The 23,617-nt window shown below is 39.9% G+C and overlaps 1 protein-coding gene across 2 annotated transcripts in view; it reads left to right on the forward strand.

Annotated features, from left to right (window-relative positions):
• Window positions 1-23,617, forward strand: part of SORCS2 (sortilin related VPS10 domain containing receptor 2) — a 215,843-nt gene that overhangs the window by 150,581 nt on the left and 41,645 nt on the right. For both annotated transcript variants that reach the window (XM_060774105.2, XM_067467754.1), the window contains exons 7-11: window positions 1,401-1,519; window positions 4,645-4,734; window positions 5,942-6,121; window positions 8,907-9,053; window positions 17,392-17,494. In XM_060774105.2, coding sequence (XP_060630088.2) covers window positions 1,401-1,519; window positions 4,645-4,734; window positions 5,942-6,121; window positions 8,907-9,053; window positions 17,392-17,494 — 639 coding nt within the window. The remainder of the gene's footprint in view (window positions 1-1,400; window positions 1,520-4,644; window positions 4,735-5,941; window positions 6,122-8,906; window positions 9,054-17,391; window positions 17,495-23,617) is intronic.

Consider the following 23,617-nt stretch of genomic DNA (forward strand, 5'->3'; position numbering starts at 1 on the left):
TTGCATGCAGATGGGAGCCTGGATTTAGTGCCAATTTGAACATACCATGCAACTTAAACAACTGTTTTAGTGTCACATATGGTTTGCTCCTATATTTACCACATTAAAGAAATAGTACTTGTGCGCTTGGCTACTAAAAAGGTGAAGAATTACTGCTTTAAGATAAAAGAAACTGCTGCCAAGGAAGATGAATCAGTGACAAGTGTGGGAGGGGGGCAACATAAGTTCCTCTCTCAGAGGATGAGGAACAGACATGAAGACAATCTACCAGCATGCTAAATGCTCATAGTGAGGACCAGAGTTCTTTGCTCAGAATGTTAAATTTGCAAAGTTGTGATCTTGCATACATGATTGAGTATGCATGAAGTCAACATTCACATTTCACCAGCTGCTGAAAGACAGGGTTGTTGGGCAAAACCTTTGTGACATGTTCCTTTTCAGGGGTTTTGCTTGTGGTATGCTTCATGCATGTTCCCATAGGGCAGAGTTTTTATTTCTTTATTTACAGCATTTATATTCAGCCATCTCACCCTTAAGGAGACTCAGGGTGGATCACAGAACACGTACAAAGCAAACATTCAGTGCCATTAAACAGACAGGACAGACAACAGATAGAGGCATTTTCCCCAACTTTGGCATCCTTGAGGTTATGCACAGGGGGTGCTGTCGCTCCATCTTCTATGATGAAGAGCCTCCTTCCTTTGCCGAATTTTCTGGTATTTTCTTTATGGTGCTGTAAAATACCTCCCCGCTTAAGCAGTGCCTAATTTCGCTACTCATGGCTGTTTTTGAACTGCTTAGGTGGATAGTAAGCTGGTGCTTCCTATCCACCTAAGGTCAGGTGCTCACTCTGACCCGGGCTTCAAACTGGCAACCTTTCGATTGGTAAGATCTCTTGCTGCTGGTGATTAACCAGCTATGCTAAAGCCTGACCCTTGCATTTGTCAAACTGTGTTCCTCCAGATGTTTTGTACTTCAGCTCCCACAATTCCTAACAGCTGGTAATGTGGCTGGGATTTCTGGGAGCTGAAGTTCAAAATACCTGGAGGAGCACAGTTTGAGAAACACTGCCATAGGGCAAGCACAAGTTGCAGGACCTTTTCTGGAACTCACTCATAGTGGACATCACGCTATCCCCTTTGCAGTTAAAAATACATTTATTTGTGCAAGCTCTCAGGACAGACAAGTGATATGGATATTTTATTCTATTCTATTATGTATCTGTGATTTTTTAATTATGATTTTAATGGTGCTGTACTGTGTTTTACATATGTTGTGGGGTGCCTTTTGTGAAGATTGTGATATAGAAATCATAACTAATTAATTGTTGTAGCTAACTGTTGGAGAAGAATGTTGGTATGTTCCAAACATTATGTCTTATTTTTCCTTGTCCATTTTAGATTTTCGCTACATGGCATGTCAGCTTCAAAACTGCTCTGATAAAACACTGAGATCGCCTTTCTCTGGTAGTATCGACAAGAACTCTTTAACAGTGCAGGACAACTATATATTCCTCCAGGTAATGTCAGTTAATGGAAATAAGTCTTCCTTATTAGTGACTTGTTCTGGATGGCTACTGCTGTAACAAAGAAAGAATACAAAGACATAGTAGGATGTTAGGATGAATTTGGGTCAAGCCAAGCTTGAAGCTGGCTTGACCAACTCAACTGTGGCCTCCCAGTTCAAACAGACGACATTTGTATTTCAGCTCTCCACTTTGGATACTTGCCTGATTCCTTTTCATAGTATCGTATAATCATAGATTTGGAAGAGATCTTGTGGGCCATCCAGTCCAAGCCCCTGCCAAGAAGCAGGAAAATCACATTCAGAGCACCCCTGACAAATGGCCATCCAGCCTCTATTTAAAAGCCTCCAAAGAAGGAGCCTCCACCACATTCCGGGGCTGAGAGTTCCACTGCTGAACAGCTCTCACAGTCAGAAAGTTCGTCTTCATGTTCAGGTGGAGTCTCCTTTCCTGTAGTTTGAAGCCATTGTTCCATTGGGTCCTAGTCTCCAGGGCAGCAGAAAACAAGCTTGCTCCCTCCTCTCTCCAACCTGGAAAACAAACTATTGACAAATATTTAGTGTATTCTTATTGCTCTAGAATAGTCAAAGTATCTTTCCTGTATTTTGGCTTCTATAATTTCAACAGTCTTTTTAGGTAGGTCAGTGTTATAGGGTTGTACTGAAGGACTGCAGCTGGGAAAGTAGGGCTCTTCTGAGTTTACTTGGTGAATTTGCCATTTGAAGTCTCAGCTACTGCAAAATAACAACGTTCTAGGCAAAACTGAGAAATTAGAATTGTATATAGAAAATTGCATTTTCTTATTGGCAATCCAAACTATGTGTTTCTTGGTCCATTTCCTTTACCCCCATTACCTAATATCCGCAATGTCTTTTTCATGCTATAATAAATCAAACAATTTGAAATAGAATACAAGATTCTATGTCATTTCTCCATGTGTTTCCTCCAGCTCCAAATATTGCTTTGATGAAGGAGATGTATCTTGATATCATGTGGATGTGCCCCGTCTTTGACAGCTCTTCCCCTTTGTCATCTTTTGGCACAATGATTTCTGGTGGAATGAATGATGTGTCCAGGACAATGGTTTCAGTTTCCTACCTGGTTGCCATGATCTTGTAATCTCAAGATGTTTAGCCCCTTGACATATTGTCATGGATCTACCTATGGACTAGGTTGGGGTAGGAAGGATAGCAATTAATACTCTTCTGTCATCTGGTCATGCAGATTCTTGGACTTTCTGTTCCAGAGATTTCTCAGAGCTTTTCAGGAGAACGGAAAGTAAAGGGCAGCAGATGCAATAGTGATTAATTGTGAAGCATCTGTGTGTAGCTGCATATATATTATATTCAAAACATACAGTGGAAATGATTAATCTGAGCTTTTTACTGAATACAATGTCAGCAAAAAGGAGAAAAATGGAAATCTAAAGTATTTGTTCATTTAGTCAGTAGGATAAAAACCTGCATCCTTGAACATACCATCGATCATTAAAAAACAAATCACATTTATAACTGACACTTTCCTCAAATATTACTGAACCTTCACAGAAATTTCTGCATTTATTTGCATCTTTTTAAAAAGAAACATTCAGCAGTGTCTGTTGGGCACTTTTGGCATTAATGAGTTCATGGTCTTTATACCCGAAAGTCTTCCAAGTTCACTCCTGCTTTTAATGTGCAGAACAAAAAGGAAAAGCCAAAGGGAAGTAGAAGATTATGTTATGTCACTTGACAACCATTGTAAAAAAAATTCTTTGAAAATCTCTGATCATGTACCACTAAGTTGCTTTTAGTTAACTGTTTTCTGATTTATTTGAATAACTTTTGATTTGCTTTGAAAGCCATGAGAATGTCATAGTAATGAAGCATCTAATTTAGAACTTATTTTTCTCTTTGGTGGCCTTGCCCCCACTTTGTAGAATGAGTGATTTAGAAAGTTGGGTGAACAACTCACATTCAAAATGAAGAAATTCACCCAGGTCCTCCACCCCTGTCTTTGGGTGCATTTTGAAAGGCCTGAAATGGCAATGCTGATCTAGAGTGGGATCATCTTCATCAGCATCGCTGGACACTACGCTCGAGACTCTCGAGCTGGCTCAGGAGTTGGGTAGTATCTGCACTGCATGGTCCTCAGCTGGCCTGGTGGCTGGATGACCAAGTGGTGCCAGAACTGATTTGGTGCCACTCCACTACAGCCCCTACATTGCCCCTGTCCATCTGACATTTACACTGTCTACAATAATGGTTCTCAACCTGTGGATCCCTGGGTGTTTTGGCCTGCAACTCCCAGAAATCCCAGCCAGTTTATCGGCTGTTAGGATTTTCTGGAGTTGAAGGCCAAAACATCTGGGGACCCACAGGTTCAGAACCACTGTTCTATAAGGCACAAAAATGGAGCTGGACACTGGACTCTTTTCTCTGATCACGTCATCACTCTGGATAGCATAATTCCAAATGGTGAGCATTGTCCATGGCACGTTTGATTCAGGTAGGCACTGCAAACAACACATTGATAGGTCATACCCCATCCCCTATAGGAAGCAAAACAATGGATTACACTATAGTATTTTGGAGAAGCTCTGGAGTATCCCGGGACTCCTGTTAGCACAGTTCAAGGCCTCATTACCCTACAACAGTCTGTGGACCATACAGCCATCGTGGTGTGGACACTCTGCTCCCCCCCCCCCACTTTGTGGTAAACGTGCCAGTAAAGATGTGCTCCTCGTGGCTGCTTTTCCTTTTTTTCTGTGAAAGGAAGCAATCAGGGAAGACAGAGAATTGGTTAAAACAGTGGTGAATATTGTATGGGTCACAAATAATGGGGCACTGAAGAAATAATGAGACAACCCCAAAAGTGCCCTCCCCCAGTTAGGAAATAAAAGGTGGAATGAAGCAGCAAACATCTTGGAGAACAATGTAGAAATGCCACCAAAAAATAGCTGCTCATATATCCCCTTTTATTTTAATTAGAACTACTACAGTGGATACAGTAATATTTTTTATATAGGCTACTGCTGAAGTCTTTCTTTTTGAAACTAGAAATAGTTTTACGCCCTCACTTTTTTCTGATGAAAAATTGCATTCTGACTTTGTCCTCCCAACTGTTTTTTGCTTTCACAGACATCATCAGCAAATCAAACAAAATATTATGTGTCGTACCTTCGGAATGAGTTTGTACAGATGAAATTGCCAAAATATGCTTTAGCTAAGGTAATCATCTTCAAAATGAATTATTTTTTTGCTTCCTTCTTTCCTGACCCAGAGCCAATTTGTTCAATGTCGCCTCTAAGTATTTGCAAGAATCATTCATTCTTCAAAAAGTTGTATAACATCTTTGTGATGTAGAAAAAAGTCAGTGTCTGGGACTATTGAATAAAATATTACTTTACTATTGAAAAGACCAATGTGTTTTGACCTAGATTTATATTTATGGCCTTCCTCAGAATCTCTTATAAGAAATGGGGACAATTACAGCGGTAATTACGACTACAGTTTGGAAAAATTAAATATATGTACATTTATCTTGCAACAAATGACATATAACATTTTCTGAATCTTATCAAATGAATATTAAGCAAAATATATTTGTACAGTTACAAAAGAATACTTACATTACAACTTTAACATCGACCTCTAGGGACTCTTAAAAATGTCACCAATGCTTATGCTGGCAATTTATAATTTGGAAAGTAGGAGGTAGAAAATTATGTTATTGTATTTTTTTCCATGGACATCCTTATAAGGTCAAATTAGCCTATTTTCAATAATAAAATCATGCTTTTCAATATCCTGAGACTTTTTCTTATTTTACATCGCATCTGTTGAATATTTCTGTAACATCTCTTACTATCTTAACGTCAAGTCCTTATTCTCAGCCTGCAACCTAAAATTGGCATGCATTGCCATTCATTCCCCTCAACTAAGCCCAAAGAAAAGTTAGAGGCCTGCAACAGTTGGCTAGAGACTGTTGTACTGTTACTATTTTCAGAAATATTGGTTATAAGCAGTACTATAAATTCCATACACCTCCGATTATTATATGATGCTATCTAGGAATGAACCATGCAAACCACACCATTCCCCTTACATATCCTGTGGGTATTTGCACAAGTCAACTTAATCGCTCTTTCCAAAAACTATTACTTCTGTCCTCCCTTTACACATTTACAACTCTTAGATTTGACACCTCCATTTTAATCATATGGAATCCACTGGCTCTTATCCATCTTGTACATATAATCAGGTAGCACAATGTGACCTTTGATCATCAGCTTTTCTCTTCCAGATAATACCAGCCAGATTGGTTTGTGGATGGGAATTGTAATAGGTTCACTCAGACATCTTGCAAGCATGAGTAGGTTATAAATGTGTGCTGTCTGATGTACATTGCATTTTGTATTGATCTTTCTCACTTCAGGATTTACAGATTATCAGCACTGATGAGAGCCAAGTGTTTGTTGCTATCCAGGAGTGGTATCAGACTGACACGTACAACCTCTACCAGTCTGACCCACAGGGTATTTCCTATTCCATCGTATTAGAGAATGTCAGGAGCACCAAGCAACCTGAAGAGAATGTGCTAATAGATATCCTGGAGGTAAAATGCCTGTTCTATATTGGATCCTAGTTTTATTGATCCTTGTTTTTTGCTGACTCCTATTACCATTTTTCACCTGTCTGCTGATGTTTTGAGTTTGAAACATTTCTCTTTTGCTATAATGGATGTGTTGCAAATGATTCTCATTACTGAAAACCTTTCAAACAATTAATTTATCCAAGTTCCTTTGAATTTTTAAGCATATGACCAAATAGCTTCAAATACCTAAGAGACAAATGCCATCTAAAGATGTTTTGATTATTGGAAAAATCTTACCAGAGCATTTTGTTGCTTTATCTTCAGAAAAGGAATACAAAGTGTTCCCAAAAAGGCTTAAGATGTTTGCTGATCACTTAAATATCTGGAATTTGCTACATATAGCCCAAAATAACCCCAAGAATGGGTTAGCCATAGGAAGCAAGCGCCTCTGTAAATCCTACTAGTGTTTTCAAGTTTACACATCTCGGGTCCAGCCTACCTTCATCCAGTTTCAAGTTTATTCAATGCTTAGACCATAGGTCTTTCACATATAAGGCAAACAAATAAATACACGAAAACCAGATTATTAGATTATGAAACACAATATAAAATACACCACTAAAATCCCATATAAACCATAAAATATACTGGCAAATAGGATTTTACAAGCAAATCAAATAATGCTGCAAGTTGCCCACATTGGAATAAATAAGGGCAAATGGAATGTATTTAGAGCAATCAGAACTTACTTGAGCCAGCTATTACACACACACTCACATAGCATTGAAGTGGAAGGACTGCTGAATGGTTTCTATCTATCTATATGTCTTGTATGTCAAAAACAGCATTGAATGTTTGCCGTGTATGTGTGCATTATGATCTGCCCTGACTCCCTTTTGGGGTGAGAAGGGTGGAATATAAATACTGTAAATAAATTATGCTTACAGTAGAGTGGCTTCCCAGAATGTCAGCTTACGGCAGGATTCTCATATTGTTTGAGCCTATCTTCATCACCACATCTCCCCCTATAAACAGATGCAAGCTCTAAGATCTGCTGGGGAGGCCCATCTCTCAGTCTTGCCTCAGTCTTTAATGCACTTGGTGAGAACAAGGGAGAAGGCCTTCTTGGTGGTGGACCTCCAGCTCTAGAATGCCTTCCCCAGTGAACTTAGACAAGTCCCTACACTACAACACTTTAGGAAAGAGTTACAAACTTGGTTTTTCCAGCAGGCATTTCATAATGTTTAGATAGTAACCAGAACTGATTGCCAGTCACTTAGCACTTTATATTTACATTCTATGCATTCAGCTGGGCTGCTATATTGATTCCATGGCTCTTTTAATCAATTCTATTTTTAATAGAGGTTGTCTTTTTTCCAATGTATATGCCTGGTTTATGTACTGTATTATTGTTTTCATGTTGATGTATTTAATTTTATGTATTATATATGTTATGTATGGCATTTTTGTGTGCTATTTCGTAATCCACCCCAAGTCCCTATGGGAGATGGTGGCGGGGTATAAATAAAGTGTTGTTGTTGTTGTTGTTGTTGTTGTTACCCATGGAATTTATTTGTTCTCTGTGCACACTGCTGTTTTTACATGCCCAAAATGAACACTTGAGTGAAACATAATAACCTAAATTTCAGGTGATTTCCTCTAGCTCAAGGGTCCTCAAGCTATGACCCGCGGGCCTCATGCGGCTCACTAAGGGCATTTATCCGGCCCACCGAGAAGGAGGCCTCCTTCTCAGTGGAATCAGTCTTGGCTCTGCTAACGCAGTGCTCCTTTTGTTCTTTCTGTCTCTCCCTCACGTGCTCTCTCCCTTTCTCCCCTTTTCAGACTCTTCCCCCCTCTCTTTTTCTTTCTCCCTCCTCCTTTCTCCCTTTCTCCCTCTTTTTTCTCTACTTTTCTCTTCTTTTTATACCCATTTCTTCTTCTTCTTCTTCCTCTTCTTCCTCCTCCTCCTCCTCCTCCTCCTCCTCCTCCTCCTCCTCCTCCTCCTCCTCTTCTTCTTCTTCTTCTTCTTCTTCTTCTTCTTCTTCTTCTTCTTCCTTGGAGGAGGTGGAGGTGGTGGTGGGTCTGGAGCACTGTGGCTGCTGCCTGGAAAAGTGGAGGCAAGATCTGTGCAGCCAATAGGCAGCCCTGAAGCCTCCCCTCATCCCGCCCCCCCTCCTTCCTTTCACTTCTACCTGGGTGCAGGACTCAAGGCGGCCAGAAGTCGTCGTCCCCAAGTTAAACAGGAATATCTATTTGTCATGGGAGTTCTGTATGCCAAGTTTGGTTGAATTCAATTGTTGGGATAGTTCAGAATACTCTTTGATTGCAGGAGCTACTGCAACTCCCACATGTCTGAATGCATTTCCCCCAGACCTCTCCAGTATTTTCTGTTGGTCATGGGAGTTCAGCTGATGGGCTGATCAGTAAACATATTCAAGTTTGTTGATTTAACTTTACTTGTTCTTCATTTTAAATATTGTATTTGTTCCAGTTTTGTTTTATTACTTCTAAATAAAATATGTGCATTGTGCATAGGAATTTGATCATAGTTTTTTTAAAAAAACTATAGTCCGGCCCTCCAACGGCCTAAGGGACAGTGAACTGGCCCCCTGTTTAAAAAGTTTGAGGACCCCTGCTCTAGCTAATGTTCATTATCAGCAAAATAAAGTCTGAAACTGTTGAGCAGATGGCATTATCCTTTTCCCCATCTTTTTCCCAGTAGTAAAGGAAACACAGATATTTGTATGTTGGAAACAAGTATAAATGTTGCTAAGTAATTGTTTTACATTTTGCATTTAACTTATAGGTGAGAGGTGTCAAAGGAGTCTTTCTGGCCAATCAAAAGATAGATGGGAAAGTCACAACTCTAATCAGTTTCAATAAAGGCCGCAATTGGGGCTATCTTACACCTCCAGCTGTTGATATGAATGGTAAACCAACTGACTGCAAATTGGTAAGTTCCTCCTGCCTCCAAACAGAGCAAACCAAAATTGGAGGTTTATTTTTGATATGGTATAATATCACAGTCATTCGGATTCCCCCCCCCCCCCCATTTATTCAGGAATTTGATAACATCTAAGCATGTACCATACTCATATAGTTCTGTTTCTTAGTACTACTTCAAATCCCAGGTAAAGATTCTTGTATTTTAGTGTTTCCCTGTGAAAGAAATTCCTGCATGTATAAACTCAATGAAAAGGCTACCCATAGACATGCATGTGTTCTCAACACAAGGATTTTCCTGGGAGACCATTCAGGCCTGAAGCCTGAGTCCAGATGCTCTGTATCATGTGATTCTGCTGTACATTCATGAACTGGAATTTGTGAATTTTTGGTTCTTAAACTGCACTGAATAGCAAACATTGATCTGTGAAGCGTTTGTGTTGCATTTACACTAGATTCAAGGTATCTTTATTATCTATATTGTTGAAGATTGTGGAAAGGTCTATTAGGACTTTCCATAAAGGATCTTTGTGGTGTGCCATACAATGAGTAGTCCTCGGTCTCCAGGATCATGAACGAACTATGGTATTAATTTGTAAATGAGCAAAGGAATAAGTAGTCTAATTGTGATCTGGACAACAATCTAAGACAGTGGTTCCCAACCTTTGGTCCTCTGGGTGTTTTGAACTTCAGCTCCCACAAGTACTAACAACTGGTAAGTTGGCTGGGATTTCTGGGAGTTGAAGTCCAAAACAACCGGAGGACCAAAGGTTGGAAACACTGATCTAGGACAAGGAGCATATTCACTTTATAACATTTCCTATTGAGGAGGACTAAGGAAAAAAGAGAGGAGGTGGGGGACTCTCAACAGGTATCAAGAAACAACTTTGGTGGAAAAAAATAATGCTTCAAATTGTTGTTTTGAGGCTGTCCAGAGAGTAAAATCCGCAGGAGAGTCCGTCTCTCTGCTCCACCACTTTTTCAGGTGCACCAGAGGTGAAACATAGAGAAGGCTTCGGCTGGCCCTACATTTTGGAACTCCCTCCCTAAGGAGGCTGTAATACTTTTCTCTTTGAACACCTTCCGTAGACCCAGAAAGACTTCTTATCCAAATGTTGAACTGTAAGAAAATAGTTGTAAGTGCTGGGTTGTTTTAAATTGCATTAACTTGTAAAATCTACTTCAAAATGTACATTTTAAGTGTGGTTAATCATTTAATTTTAATTCAGTATTGGTTTTTTGAATTGTTATAATTGTAATCCTTTAAATGTGTAAGCCACCTTGAGGAAAACATGGGCTGTAAATAATTTATGAATTAAAATCTATAAGCTCAGGCGTAACTGGAATTCTGAATCCTTATCCACAGTTTAACAGGGAATCCAGACATAGAGTGAGTTTTTAATTAACAGGTTTTACAATTTTTGTAAGGAAAATAGATTCTGAGCATTATTTGTGTAATCAAGAAATTGGGACATTCTTTTTCTCCAGTTTCAGTGATACTTAAAAATATATACTTCCTTTTGCAATTTCTATGCTTTGGTTTTGTTTGTTTTTTTCCATGTCAGGAGCAACTTGAGAAACCGTTAGTCAAACTTCTGGTGTGAGAGAATTGGCTGTCTGCAAGGACGTTGCCCAGGGGATGCCTGGATGTTTTATCATCCTGTGGGAGGCTTCTCTCATGTCCCCTCATGGGAAGCAGGAGTTGATAGACAGGAGCTCACGCTGCTCCTTCTGGATTTGAATCAGCATAAGGGTTTAACCTATTATGTCACCGGGAGCTTCATGTTTGTAATATCAGTTCTTAAAAATAAATGGCATATAATGGACCCATAATAGAGGAAGAATCAAAACAAATCCATACTATGTTAGACAAAATGCAGTAAAATATACTCAACAACACATATTTATTTAAATGGCTTGAGAATCAAATATAGTTCTATGAGAAGGTTACATTAACCAAGATTTCTGAAAAAGAATAATCAAATACATATAATTAAGGATTTTTTAAAAAATACAACAGTATTTGCCGCTGAACAAAATGAACTGTTGTTGTTGGCCAATATAGCCATTATGGTGCTTTCAGTTGGTTCATATAGAATAAAATTGGTTTTATTTCTATTTATTTATTTTGCCATAATATTCATTATGAGACTGTCCTCTTCCCCTTCCTTCCTCTTTTCATTCCTTCCTTAAAATATTCTGAACAATTTGACTTCGTATTTGAGGAAACAGACCAGACCTTGAACAATGAAACAGGAATTCAACCTCAGCATCTCAACTTTGAGGAATGCTGCTGGCGTTTCTACTGAAGCAGTGTTAGAAACTTTATAATAATATTACTTTAATCTTCATTACAATACCAACTTGGCCACGTAGTCTTATAATACTTTAATATGAAACCTCTCCTCTTTAAACACTGCATGTAAATCCCACTAATATCTCTATCATAAGATAATTATTTTCCGGCCTCCCATTGCACCCCCTGCAATGCGAGAATTATAATCTTGAAGTACCCTGAAAGTTTTTTAATGGGAGAATAACAAGAAAATGTATGAGAAGTGCTATACACAATTGTTTAGGATCATTCTTTTTCTCTCTCCTTACTTTATAACTTATTTTTATTTATTTTTCTTTTGTAATATGTGTCATTGTTTAATGCATTTGTATCTTTATCATTACTTCGTTAATTATTATATCAATTCCTTTATTCTTATCCATTATAATGTTGTGGTTCTTCAGTTGCTTTTTTGTCATCTGGTTTCCATGTTTTCTCCTGCACTCCTTTTTTTCTGAATATTAGTCTGTTAATCTGTTGTAATGTATTATAGGATAATAGTGAAGCTGTGGACATCATTGGTTCAAGTCATGAGATACCATGGAACACATTAAAATTGGATCTTAAATCGCCAAGCATTAGTCTAGCTTCTTGAATCCATGTGCAGGCTAGTTTGGTTGAGAAACAGACTACTTAAATGTCAGATATAGGAGGCACTCAGGGCCTTTCCACACTGACCCAAATACTAGTGAATTTGGCATTTCCACCCACATTTGCTATTCAGATTGGTAAGCCAAAGCCCTGCTTTTGGGGCAGGGGCAGCCTGATACCTACCCATACCAATTTGTAATTGGCATGGGGGGGGGGGGGCGGGGTGTGTGTGCTATGTTCACTAGTACCCTCCTTCCCCTTTTGCCCTAAAACATAAATTCTTCAGGACCAAGGCACAAGGTTTCTGTCTCATCAAAGTGATGCTACAAGCTTTAGAGGGGAAATTGCACCCTCCCTCTCCAAATCTCATGGCACATCATTTTGAAACTTCAAGAGCTCCACAGCAGCCTCCTACCTGTGTCCTGAGGCATTTACTGTAAGTTTTAGAGAGAGATGAGGGCAGGAAAGTGAGAGTATACCTGAGTCTGCAGAGATTGGATCCCGAGAGGCAGTCCTCACAGGCCCCATACCTGGGAAGATGTGGATTTTCCTGGAAGATCTGCATCTTTCCAGGTATTTGTTTTAATCCAGAATAAATCTAGATTTCCAGGCTTATTTCGGGTTGAACTGGATTAGCCTGGGGCTAGTGAGATGGTGCTCAAGGGTAAAAATTAAACTAAAAAGGAGAAAAACTAGGTGATAAGACAGGAAGAGAAAAGCAGATACTGAACCAAAATGATGAACCTGAAAGAAGAGAAAATTGGAAGTCGAGGAAGGAGGAGGGAAATAAGAGACAAGAACAGTGTATACTGCTAGCCCTCTAAACAGGAGGAACAAAAATGTTTTTAATATGCTTCTCTCCAAAAATGTTACCCTTTGACTCCTACCATCTCCAGATATCATAGAAAATAATATAACACAGTGTGTTGTTGAAGGTTTCATGGCTGGAATGACTGGGTTTCTGTGAGTTTTCCAGGCTGCATGGCCATCTTCCAGAAGCATTTTCTCCTGAGAGAATGCTTCTAGAACATGGCCATACAGCTTGGAAAACTCACAGCAACCCAGCATAAAACATTATCCGTTGTAGTCTAGAACATCCAGAGGATACTGGATTGGGTAAGGCAGAGATATGTCATTAATTTGCATGCCACTTTGAGATCTGGTTTAGGAAAACAGTCAGAACGTACAGAAGACTGATGGTGAGAATAAAAATAAGTGTTTGGCAGCCATATACTAAATAAGTGGTCTGATTATTCTCATTATGAAGTAGAACAAGCTCAGTCCTACTAAAATGCCTTAGCAAAGGATATGGAAGATTCAACCCATGCAAAAAAAAGGAGGGGGGGGGGGGTTAGAAAATTGCTATTGTTTGGAATGGGAGAAAGGAGTGGTAAAGGAGAGTCTGAAGTAAGGCACAACTTCGCAAGGTACAGGAAGATCTTACAAAAAGGAGAAAGGAAACACATTTAAACAGAGAACCTTCACAACATCTTCATGTTGAGAAGTCATTTAAAGTTAAACAGTGGCATCCCCTGGATCTAATACTGTCTGTAGTCATTTCCACTAGCCTGCCAAGCATCCCTATTCCCACATCTAGAGAAAGGAATAGGTGCTGTATACCATTGACTTTTCCAGTTGGGAAGGTTGGAACAGTATGGAGAAATTCCACTGTTATGAATAGTATTAACTGCAGGATTTTCTGCCCCCAAGTCTCTTGTTTTTGCAGTCTGAGAGTACAGCATGGAGCGTGGAGGGGGGAATCATCACTCATATCTCTAGTCAAGGATCAGAGAGCATAGTGGGAATAACTTGTCTCCACTCTATTTCCTCTCCCTGGGAAGAATGCATGGGGCAGGCGTGGCCGGCTAAGTGCAATGTCATCTTCCCCCCATTTTAAATATTCTTAGCATCTATTTGTATTATATATAAAGGAACATTCTACTGAGTGTTACTTTTTCTGGCATTGCAACACAATGATTAGGGAATTTTCCTGAGGAATTCCCCTCACATGCCTTCCTATGAATGTACTGTGTAAGGAATGAGGATCATCCTCGAACCTGGGCCTGGAAACCCTAAGAGATACATCACAAAGAGACAGAATTTCACAAAACTACATCAAATTGAAGTTGGTAGAGTTTCTGCAGGTGGGCTGTTTTAGTGATGACTGAGAAATTGGAAATTTGGATGGTACTCATTGTCCCTGGCATTCACTTCTCTTCCCTCCTATCCTAACATGGTGAGAGTGGCAAAGTAGCTGTGTCCAGTGAGACTTAGGATGGATCTACACTGCCATTTAAGGCAATTTGAACTGCATTACATGGTTGCCGTAGATCAGTGATTCTCAAAGTTGGAGTTACCCACTTTGATTTCCAGGGGGTAGGCCAAATAAGTTTGGGAACCACTGCCAGTTCAAATTGCATTATATTGCAATATGGATCCAGCTACAGCTCAATTCAGAGCTGAAGGTGAATTGAAGACCAACCCAGGCCCAACATCCATCTTTCAAGGATAAACTTTCCATAAATGGGCAGGAACTTGGGACTTAAACGTCTACCATGGTATCTGTTATGTAATTACACTTCACCACTGATATTTGACATTTTCCTGTTTTATATGGTAATCAAGTGAGATATGTATAGTCTTGATCTGAGTTTACTTGGACCTCACTGCTATGAGGGGGATTTTATCCTTCAAATGATTCTCATCATTGTGTGAAAACTTAAGATTTAAAATCAGTCCTGGAAGAGTCGCGGTCACGTTATTTCTGTGAGGTATGAAGTGTATATCCTAGCATAAAACATTTTGTGTTCCATAAATACTTAGACCATAATTTCCAGGTTAGTGTAGCAGTAGAGAAAGGGAGTCTATCCCATAATTTTATTTGTGAAACTTTCCATCACAGGAGTTTTACCTCATGTTTCCTCCTAATGCTGAGAATATTGTTGTGATGGTTAAGTCTTAGTCCTGCATTCTCCCATTCCACCATAAGAGCTCAGCCATATGGAGAGCTCTGGTGCTGGAATATATTGATTGTGCTTGAGGGAGTCAAAGCCAGCTACTCCAAGAGGGCAAAATGAATCAATCAGCTTCCAGTCTTATCTGGATAAAACTTTTCTTTGAGGGGCCATTCCCTGAGTGTTAAAAAGATGGCTTCAATAGATCCCCAAATAATTTTACTGGGGTGAAGATCCACCCCATTGACCATTTTACTAATGCATTTAGGACAGTTTTCTGATCAGATTCTGTCTCAGAGGAGGCCAAACTATGATCTCGTTCAAACTACACAATTACAGCACTACAACTCCACATTAACTGCTACAGAATCCTGTGATTTTAAGTTTGGTCAGAGGCACTAGAAGAGCTCTCTGGCTTAGAATTCAAAAGGTCCTCTCTAAACTATAGATCCCAGAAGTCTTCAGGATGGAACCATGACAGTTAAAGTGGAATAGTCACAGTGACAAAGGCCCCTTCTACATTGCCATATAATCCAGATTATCAAAGCAGATAATCCACATTATCAATTTTGAACTGGATTATATGTCTAGACTGCCATGTAATCCAGTTCAAAGCAGATATCTGGATTTTATGTGGCAGTGTAGAAGGGACCAAAGAGGCCTAAGAGAAGGAGAGGAGATCAATGACTATGTCTCCTCTCGGTTTTTTAAAACTTTAAAGCCGTTCTGGGCTGAGTCATTCCTTCACCCTTTTAAGTTTGCATCACTGCTCAAAGAAGGGAAGTCAACACAGACCTCTCTCTCACACGCACAATGCTGAGCAACTGGCACTGGAGACATATTTTAATTTGGAAAGGTGGAAAAGAGAAGTAGAGTTAAAAATTCACTCTCCCTGCCCAACTCTGGCCCATTTCAGACCCTATCCCTTGTTTATTTTTAATTTTTAAAACAATCTTAGGAAATACGAGAGACTGCTTTTCTTCACATGCCATTTACTGCTATGAATCCAGAATGCACTGCTAAAACCTGAAAGCACAAGATATGTAAACTCTACATTCTAGGAAGTGGAAATTAACATTCAAGTCAATCCACCACCATCATGCCTAAATGTGATGCAAACTAACCCTATATGGGTGCATCTAGAACAGTGGTTCCCAACCTGTGGTCCGTGTACCATCACTGGTCCCCAAGAACTAAAATATGGTCCACAGTCTCACTGTTACTACATCGTTGCCACAAGAGCAACTGGTCTCATGAAACCCTCTTATAGTGCCAAGGCAACGGGGATGTTGGGAGGGAAGAAGCTGACTACCCACCAAAGGTGTGACAACAAGCCTCCTGACTACTGCTTCTCTTCCACCTCCCTCCTCCTGAGCAGAGCTGTTCCATGTGGTGCCCAGAAGCAGAGGTGCCTTGGTGTCTTCATTTTTAAGCCTGTTCCTGGGGTTATTTGGGGTGCTGATTCAGAAAATTTAACTGCATAGACCACATCTTGATTATTAAATATAGTTTTTTGTGGATGAGCAGATGGCAACTACTGGATGTCATATGTTCTGTATCAGAAACTAAAGCTGATGTGGTCTATCCAATGCAGTTTTCTGCATCAGCACCCCAAATAACCAAACCGAAACTAAAGTTGACCAAAAAACTGATTTGCAACCCTTTTGGTACTAATGTTGGAGAGTGCTCCCTGGTCAAGTGGTTCCTGGTCAAAAAAAAGTTTGGAAACCACTGATCTAGAATGACCATCTGAATTAAAATATTTGTGAAATCTCAGTAGTAAGCTCAGAAGTGCCATCTAGTGACTGCTGAGTGGCTGGGAAGGTTTTGTTTTGGGACAGCTTAGGCCAACCCTTAAAAAAAACCCATTCTATTTAAAAATAAGAGCTTTTTCAGTCAGATCTCTAACAATCCCAACTAGAATTAAAGGCTTCCATAGCAGTTTCTGAAAACGAAAATCCAATATACTTGAATGCAGAGCGAATAGTAGTACAAACTGGGTCGTAATTTAATATGGCTTACATTATTTTCCCCATAGCAGTAACGACATTGAAAAACAGCCCTATAAAACTTGTTTTCTTCTTCTTTGGATGTGATTGTTTTGGCCAGTTTGAGGTGTCTAGTCAATCACTATTTGACCTTGTGACATAGCAATTTTTTATTCCTGATATTATTTCACAGTGACAAAGTAAAGGATGGGTGACTTTTCAATAAGACTGTCCAAATGCAATGGTGTTAGTGGTAAAATGTTCAAGTGGAGTGTTTGCTACACAGTGCTGCTGCTGTCGTTACTACACATTATGTTATCACAAAAGCAGCAGCCGCATCCTTTCATGGGGTAGTTACTTTTGCCTCTCCCCAGAGATCTGTCATTACATATCATTCACCCATAGTGTGGCTGTTTCAAAGATTAGAGGCATTCCTGCCATTCTGCTAAAAACAAAGATTTTTCTTTGTTATCTTTATAGCCCGATTGCCACCTTCACCTCCATCTCCGCTGGCCAGACAATCCATATGTGTCAGGAATGGTTCATACCAAGGATACAGCACCGGGACTCATAATGGGGGCAGGTAAAAAAAGACAGTGCATTTTTGTTTTTGGTGTTCATTGATCAAAAAGTTACATGATACTCCTACATTAATTTAATATATTTTCCATTGCATACTATCTGTCTGTATGAACTAGTTGATTCACCTCCATCATGTCTAATTATTTCCATTGTGACTAGGCATAAAACAAGGGGTGGAAATAAGATGCTAGAACTGCTAAGTGACAAGGTTCTTCCCTTCCTCCCTACACTGTATTTTGCCTCTCAATGTTGGCATTGATGTGCCAGGTGTCATCTTCTAGTTACAAGGAAACTTCTCCATTTTTCTTCTTAGCAGAGAAGAGAAATGTCAGGTCTGCAGCAAGCATCAGGCAGGAGGAAAGTGTGCACTACTGTCATTCTGAATTGTAATAGTCCTCTCCATCATCTACTTACATCTACTTTGGATCTCCAGGTGTTTTGGACTTCAAATCCCACAATTCCTAACAGCTGGTAAGATGGCTGCGATTTCTTGGAATTGAAGTCCGAAACACCCAGACACCCAACAATTGGGAACCACTGTAGCTGACCATAGGATATTATTTATTTATTTATTTTTATTTACTATGCTTCTATACCACCATTCTCAGCCCGAGGGTGACGTAGGCCTGCTCATATAGCCAGGTTTTAACTTTTTTGTGAAACATTAAGAGGGTGGGGGCTGATCTAATGTTCCTAGGGAGGGCATCCACAACCGAGGGGCCACCGCTGAGAAGGCCCTATCTCTCGTCCCCGCCAGTCGAGCCTGTGAAGATGGCAGGGCCAAGAGCAGGGCCTCCCCAGAAGATCTTAAATTCCTAGAGGGTTCGTAAGGAGAGATATGTTCAGACAGGTAAGCAGGGCCGGAACCGTTTAGGGCTTTATAGGCTAAAGCCAGCACTTTGAATTGTGCTCGGTAGCAGATTGGCAGCCAGTGGAACGCCTAGAGCAATGGTTCTCAACCTGTGGGTTCCCATATGTTTTGGCTTTCAACTCCCAGAAATCCTAACAGATGGTAAGCTTGCTGGCCAAAACACCTGGTGACCCACAAGTTGAGAAGCACTGGCCTAGAGATTCCTAAAGAGACATTGCTCTCCCTACATTTCCTTTAAACCCCTCCTGCTTAGATACATCCTACCTCTGTTCATGCCCAGTGGTTTTATATTCTTTAAACTTTTGTGTGTTATTGCCTATATGTGAGTTATATTAATTGTATTGTTTTATTTGCTTATTGCTTTGTTGTTTTACTGATGTGTTGTTTGGGCTTGGCCTCACCTAAGCCGCCCGAGTCCCCTTGGGAAGATGATGGCGGGGTATAAATAAAGCTTATTATTATTATTATTATTATTATTATTATTATTATTCTCTCTAAGAATCTCCTCTAGCATGACTCTGTGGTCATCTTCCAGAGAACATTGTACTGGAAGCCATAGATATCCTTTTCTGTGAATGACCCACAAACATCAGACTTGCAAATGTGGAGAGACAACTACATTTATTCTGACTTATATTGATGCAGAATGATCTGGCCCATTATTTAGCACCTTTCCAGACAGTCCCAAAACACGGGACCTTTAGCGATCTAGCCATCCCTCCCAGGAAAGTCCGAGGTTTGGGTTAGGAGTTGGGATTAGAACCCATGAGGAAGCAGGTTGTTTTAACTCGCCTCCTCTCAGCTTTTAACTTAGTGTAGAAGAGCAAGAACTATTGCAGATCTGATACATTTCTTGTGTGGTTGACTGGAAATGACTTGAGAGAGGCTACTGGCACACCAACAGGACTATTGGAGCATCTGAAATACTACCATGTGACCACCTTCATCTGTCATGGAAAAGAATGCCATAGATAGCAACCCAAAGAGCCATAATAAGCTTGAAAAACCCATACAGGCCTCAGGTGAAAAAGACTGTATGTAGGGCAGGCGGCAAGAGTGCTTTGTGCTGCTTTGGCTTTAGCAGCCCTGGTAACTGGTTGCACTGAAGCAGCTGGAGTAGTGTCATAGCTCTCTAAAAATATAAACCTTTCTACTTCATTTCAGAAATAATTGATTTCAGGAAAAAGATACAGACAGGAAAATGATTCAGATAGAGAGAGTACATGAATGAGAGAGCTTTTTTGTGTCAGGAGTGACTTGAGAAACTGCAAGTTTCATCTGGTGTGAGAGAATTGGCCGTCTGCAGGGACGTTGCCCAGGGGATGCCCGGATGTTTTTTGATGCTTTACCACCTTTGTGGGAGGCTTCTCTCATGTCCCTGCATAGAGAACTGGAGCTGATAGAAGGAGCTCATCTGCGGTATCCCCGGATTCAAACCTTGCTGATATGTTTCTCACTTTTTTTGGAAACAAGATCCTGACAACATTTTGTCCATCATGCATTGTTTTTAGGTGATTCCTCCTTGTACCCTGGCATTCTTCTGAAGTATTTTGGACCTGAATGGCAAAGTAGTTCTTAACAGATGAATTTGCTTGTCACATGAGGTGTGACGATCAGTATGGGTGTCCCACTCTGTTATCACTTCCCTTCTTTCAGGATGTGTCTGCCTTATTTCCCTTTCTCAATCCTAATATCTCTTTTTAATTTTTTTTCTCTGTAAAGCCTGAATGCCAAAGTGGTATGCTCCAAAAATGTTTGTTTGTTTATTTATTTACCGTATTTATATATCGTCTTTCTCAGCCCGAAGGTGACTCAAGGCGGGTTACAATGGGCACAATTTGATGCCCCCAACAACATAAAATACATTTTTAAAACATTTAGCAATTAATATAAAAACCATACAAAACCAATAAAAACATAAATGTTGTAGTTCTGGAAACAGTACAATGCAAAATCACCAAAGTGAAGAGAGGAGAGCATTATTGAAAGCTGTCCTTCACTTGACTGAAGGAGAAAGGTTCTTGATAGCTGGTTTATCTCCAGTTGCAATAGATCACTGCTGACCGGAAGGTGACAGGTTCAAAGCCTGAGTCGCATTGAGCACCCGACTGTTAAGCCTAGCTTACTGCCCACCTAAGCAGTTCGAAAACAGCTGAGCTGTGAGTAGAGAAATTAGGAGCTGCTTAAAGCGGGGAGGTACTTTACGACACCATAAAAATGCCAGAGATCAAAGAGCAAGGTGGAAATACGATGAAATGACTTGGTGTCATAGTGGATGAAGCTACAGCTCTCCCCTGCGGCTGGAATTGAGCATAACCTCCAGGCACCAAAGTGGAAATGCCAAAAATACCTCCGTCTGTCTGTATGTATGTATGCCTAGAAAACGGCATTGAATGTTTGCTGTGTATGTATGCATTGTGATTCACCCTGAGTCCCCTTTGGGGTGAGAAGTGCAGAATATAAATACTGTAAATAAATAAATAAATCATACCCAGAAAAGTGTCAAGAGGGACCCAGTTGTAATTGAATGAAGTTGTGTGTATATGTGTGAAGGAGAGATTTCCAAATATAGCAGTAGGCTTTTTTTTCCAATTTACCACTTTAGCAGTAAGGCTTTAATAAGATTTTTTTTAAAGTTGAATTTGCATTACAGGGAGTGTTGGACTGGGATAGCAGAAGGAGGAATCTGTTGCTGCCAACAAAGATTTATTTTAAGAACATGACCAAAAATGTTTTCCTTTTTCAGTAAATTATGACAAGTCGCTGAAAATTCTTGTTATTTTCGTTTCTGTTGGCTCATGATAACTTCCATTACAAGGAAATCCTGGCCAACTGTGACAAACAAATGTGTAACTAAACAAACTAGATTCTTTCTTCTCCTTGTTGGGAGAGACAGCCCAATTCCTGCTGGCTATGCAAACAGCGATAAACAAACCACCAATGGTATGTTTGGTCCCTTTTGTTGCAAGCAGAAAGAATCAGGAGTCTGCATGCTTGCTCACCCTTAATAAGCCAAATTTCCCATGGAATCCCATCCAAACACCACTTTTGTTGGGACACTCTTCTCATTTTCTTTCATTTTTCCTCGGTTAACTATTTGCTCTCAGTGGCACCATATAACTAATATGATTGTCTATAGCCTGGATCACCACTGGAATAAGACCCTTATTTAGTAAAGCCGTCTTGCACAATATCACGATCCAAGTGTGCAGCTTTGCAAATAGTGATTCACTTTTCAGAAATGTGAATTGATGGAAGACTGCAAATGTGGAGGAAGCAACAAGGTTGATTGGGCGTGATAGTCTCACTTTCCTTCACCTGAGTTTAGATACACGGAGAAAAAGAAATTCCTGAAAATCTCTATGATGGCCACATCACTTCAAATGTTAGGTGGGGGTAATTATATTTTTAATGTTCTTAAATGTTAAAAAAAAATCACCCAAATTAGTTTATTGTCACACTGCCAATTTATGATGTCACAAAAAAGGATACCTCCACACCAGTCTCGGCTCACGTAGTCCAAAATGTGGCATTATTAAGTATCTACCCAGAAATGGTATACAAAATTCACTCCTTGGATATTACTCTCATCCTTGGAGTCCCCGGTGGCGCAATGGGTTAAACCCTTGTGCTGGCAGGACTGCTGACAGAAAGGTGGGCGGTTCAAATCCAGGGAGCGGGGTGAGCTCTCATCTGTCAGCTCCAGCTTCTCCTGCAGGGACATCAGAGAAGCCTTCCACAGGATGGTAAAACATCCTGGCATCCCCTGGGCAACATCCTTGCAGACGGCCAATTCTCTCACATCAGAAGCGACTTGCAGTTTCTCAAGTTACTCCTGACACACACTCAATAAAACTCCCATTCTTCAAATCCCAGAGAAACCAGGAGTAGGCCTAATTCATGCATTTCATATTTCTTTCTTGTATTGTGTGTCAGCTCAATGCACCTTCATTCATATTATGCAAATATTAACCATTAACACCTTGCGTGTATGTGTAACATGTCATTTGGCATTTTACTCCACATCTTGAACTTGCTTTCAATGACCTTGTCCTTTTTCCAGTCTTAGGAAATATAGAGGTGTGAGAGTAAGTAGAAGCATTGACTCAGTGCAACAGTTAGTATAAAATCACTGGGAGGTACACAGTGAAGACGCAAGGCAAGAGAGCGGCACTAAATACCCAACATTTATTTTGAAATTCATAATAAAGTATACAGTCATGAGTAAGAGAGACTGTTATTTTCCTTTGTAGAACACATTTTTATTTCTGTACAATTGTTTGGGGAACAAATAGTAATTTGTATTATTGATGTGATACAGGATATCTCACATGACTGGAAGGCACATTTCATGAGCTGCTTTGGCTCCTCTAGAGAGAAACAAAGGAAGAAGCAAAGATAGATGGAATCACAATTCCTGTAATTCTATCTGGGTGCAGATAGAAGACAAGGACAATAACTTTTCTGAAAGCTCTTGGCATATGTTGTCGAAAAATAATTTAAAATCCGTCTTTGTCTAATAATAAGTCAACTTGGGAGATATGCCATAACACAGAAGATAGAGCAACAAAAATATTTCTTTTTAATTATATTTCAGTAAAGTGGGTTTTGACAAATGCAGAAGAAAGTTACGGAATAAACTCTATGGAAGGATAAGTTAAGGGAGTCATAATTCCATTTTAAAACTTACATTGGAGCCTACATCATGACTCCATACTCATGGGGCCATTACCTGCAGTTTCACCTATTGATGTCTGACAAAATATGGAATTTCCTAGGTCCTCCAGGCAATTCAGTGGGATGATTCCCCCAGAAGTTACCATAGATTCACCCTGGAGGACCCAGCAAATATTGAGCAAACTTCTCTAGGAATTTTCTAGGTCCTCCTGGGTGACTCTCTGGTAACTTCTAGCAGAAGTCATTAATATCAACAGGCTTCACTGTAATTCATGGTTTCCTGTTTTCAGGGCAAATTCAGGAATGTATCCCATGTAGATGTGAGGATTTTGCTGTACATTATTACAGCAGTATTGTTCCACTTTAACTGCTGTGTTTGCATCCTGTGAAATTCTGGGGTTTGTAGTTTAGTAAGATCTAATCCAGTGGTTCTCAACCTTCTTATTGTCACGACCCCTTAATACAGTTCCTCATGTTGTGGTGGCCCCAAACCATAAAATTATTGTTAATGCTACTTCATAACTGCAAATTTGCTACTGTTACGATGTAAATATCTGATATGCAGGATGCATTTTT

This window comes from Anolis sagrei, chromosome 4, assembly GCF_037176765.1.
Source record: "Anolis sagrei isolate rAnoSag1 chromosome 4, rAnoSag1.mat, whole genome shotgun sequence".
Classification (NCBI taxonomy): Eukaryota; Metazoa; Chordata; class Lepidosauria; order Squamata; family Dactyloidae; genus Anolis; species Anolis sagrei.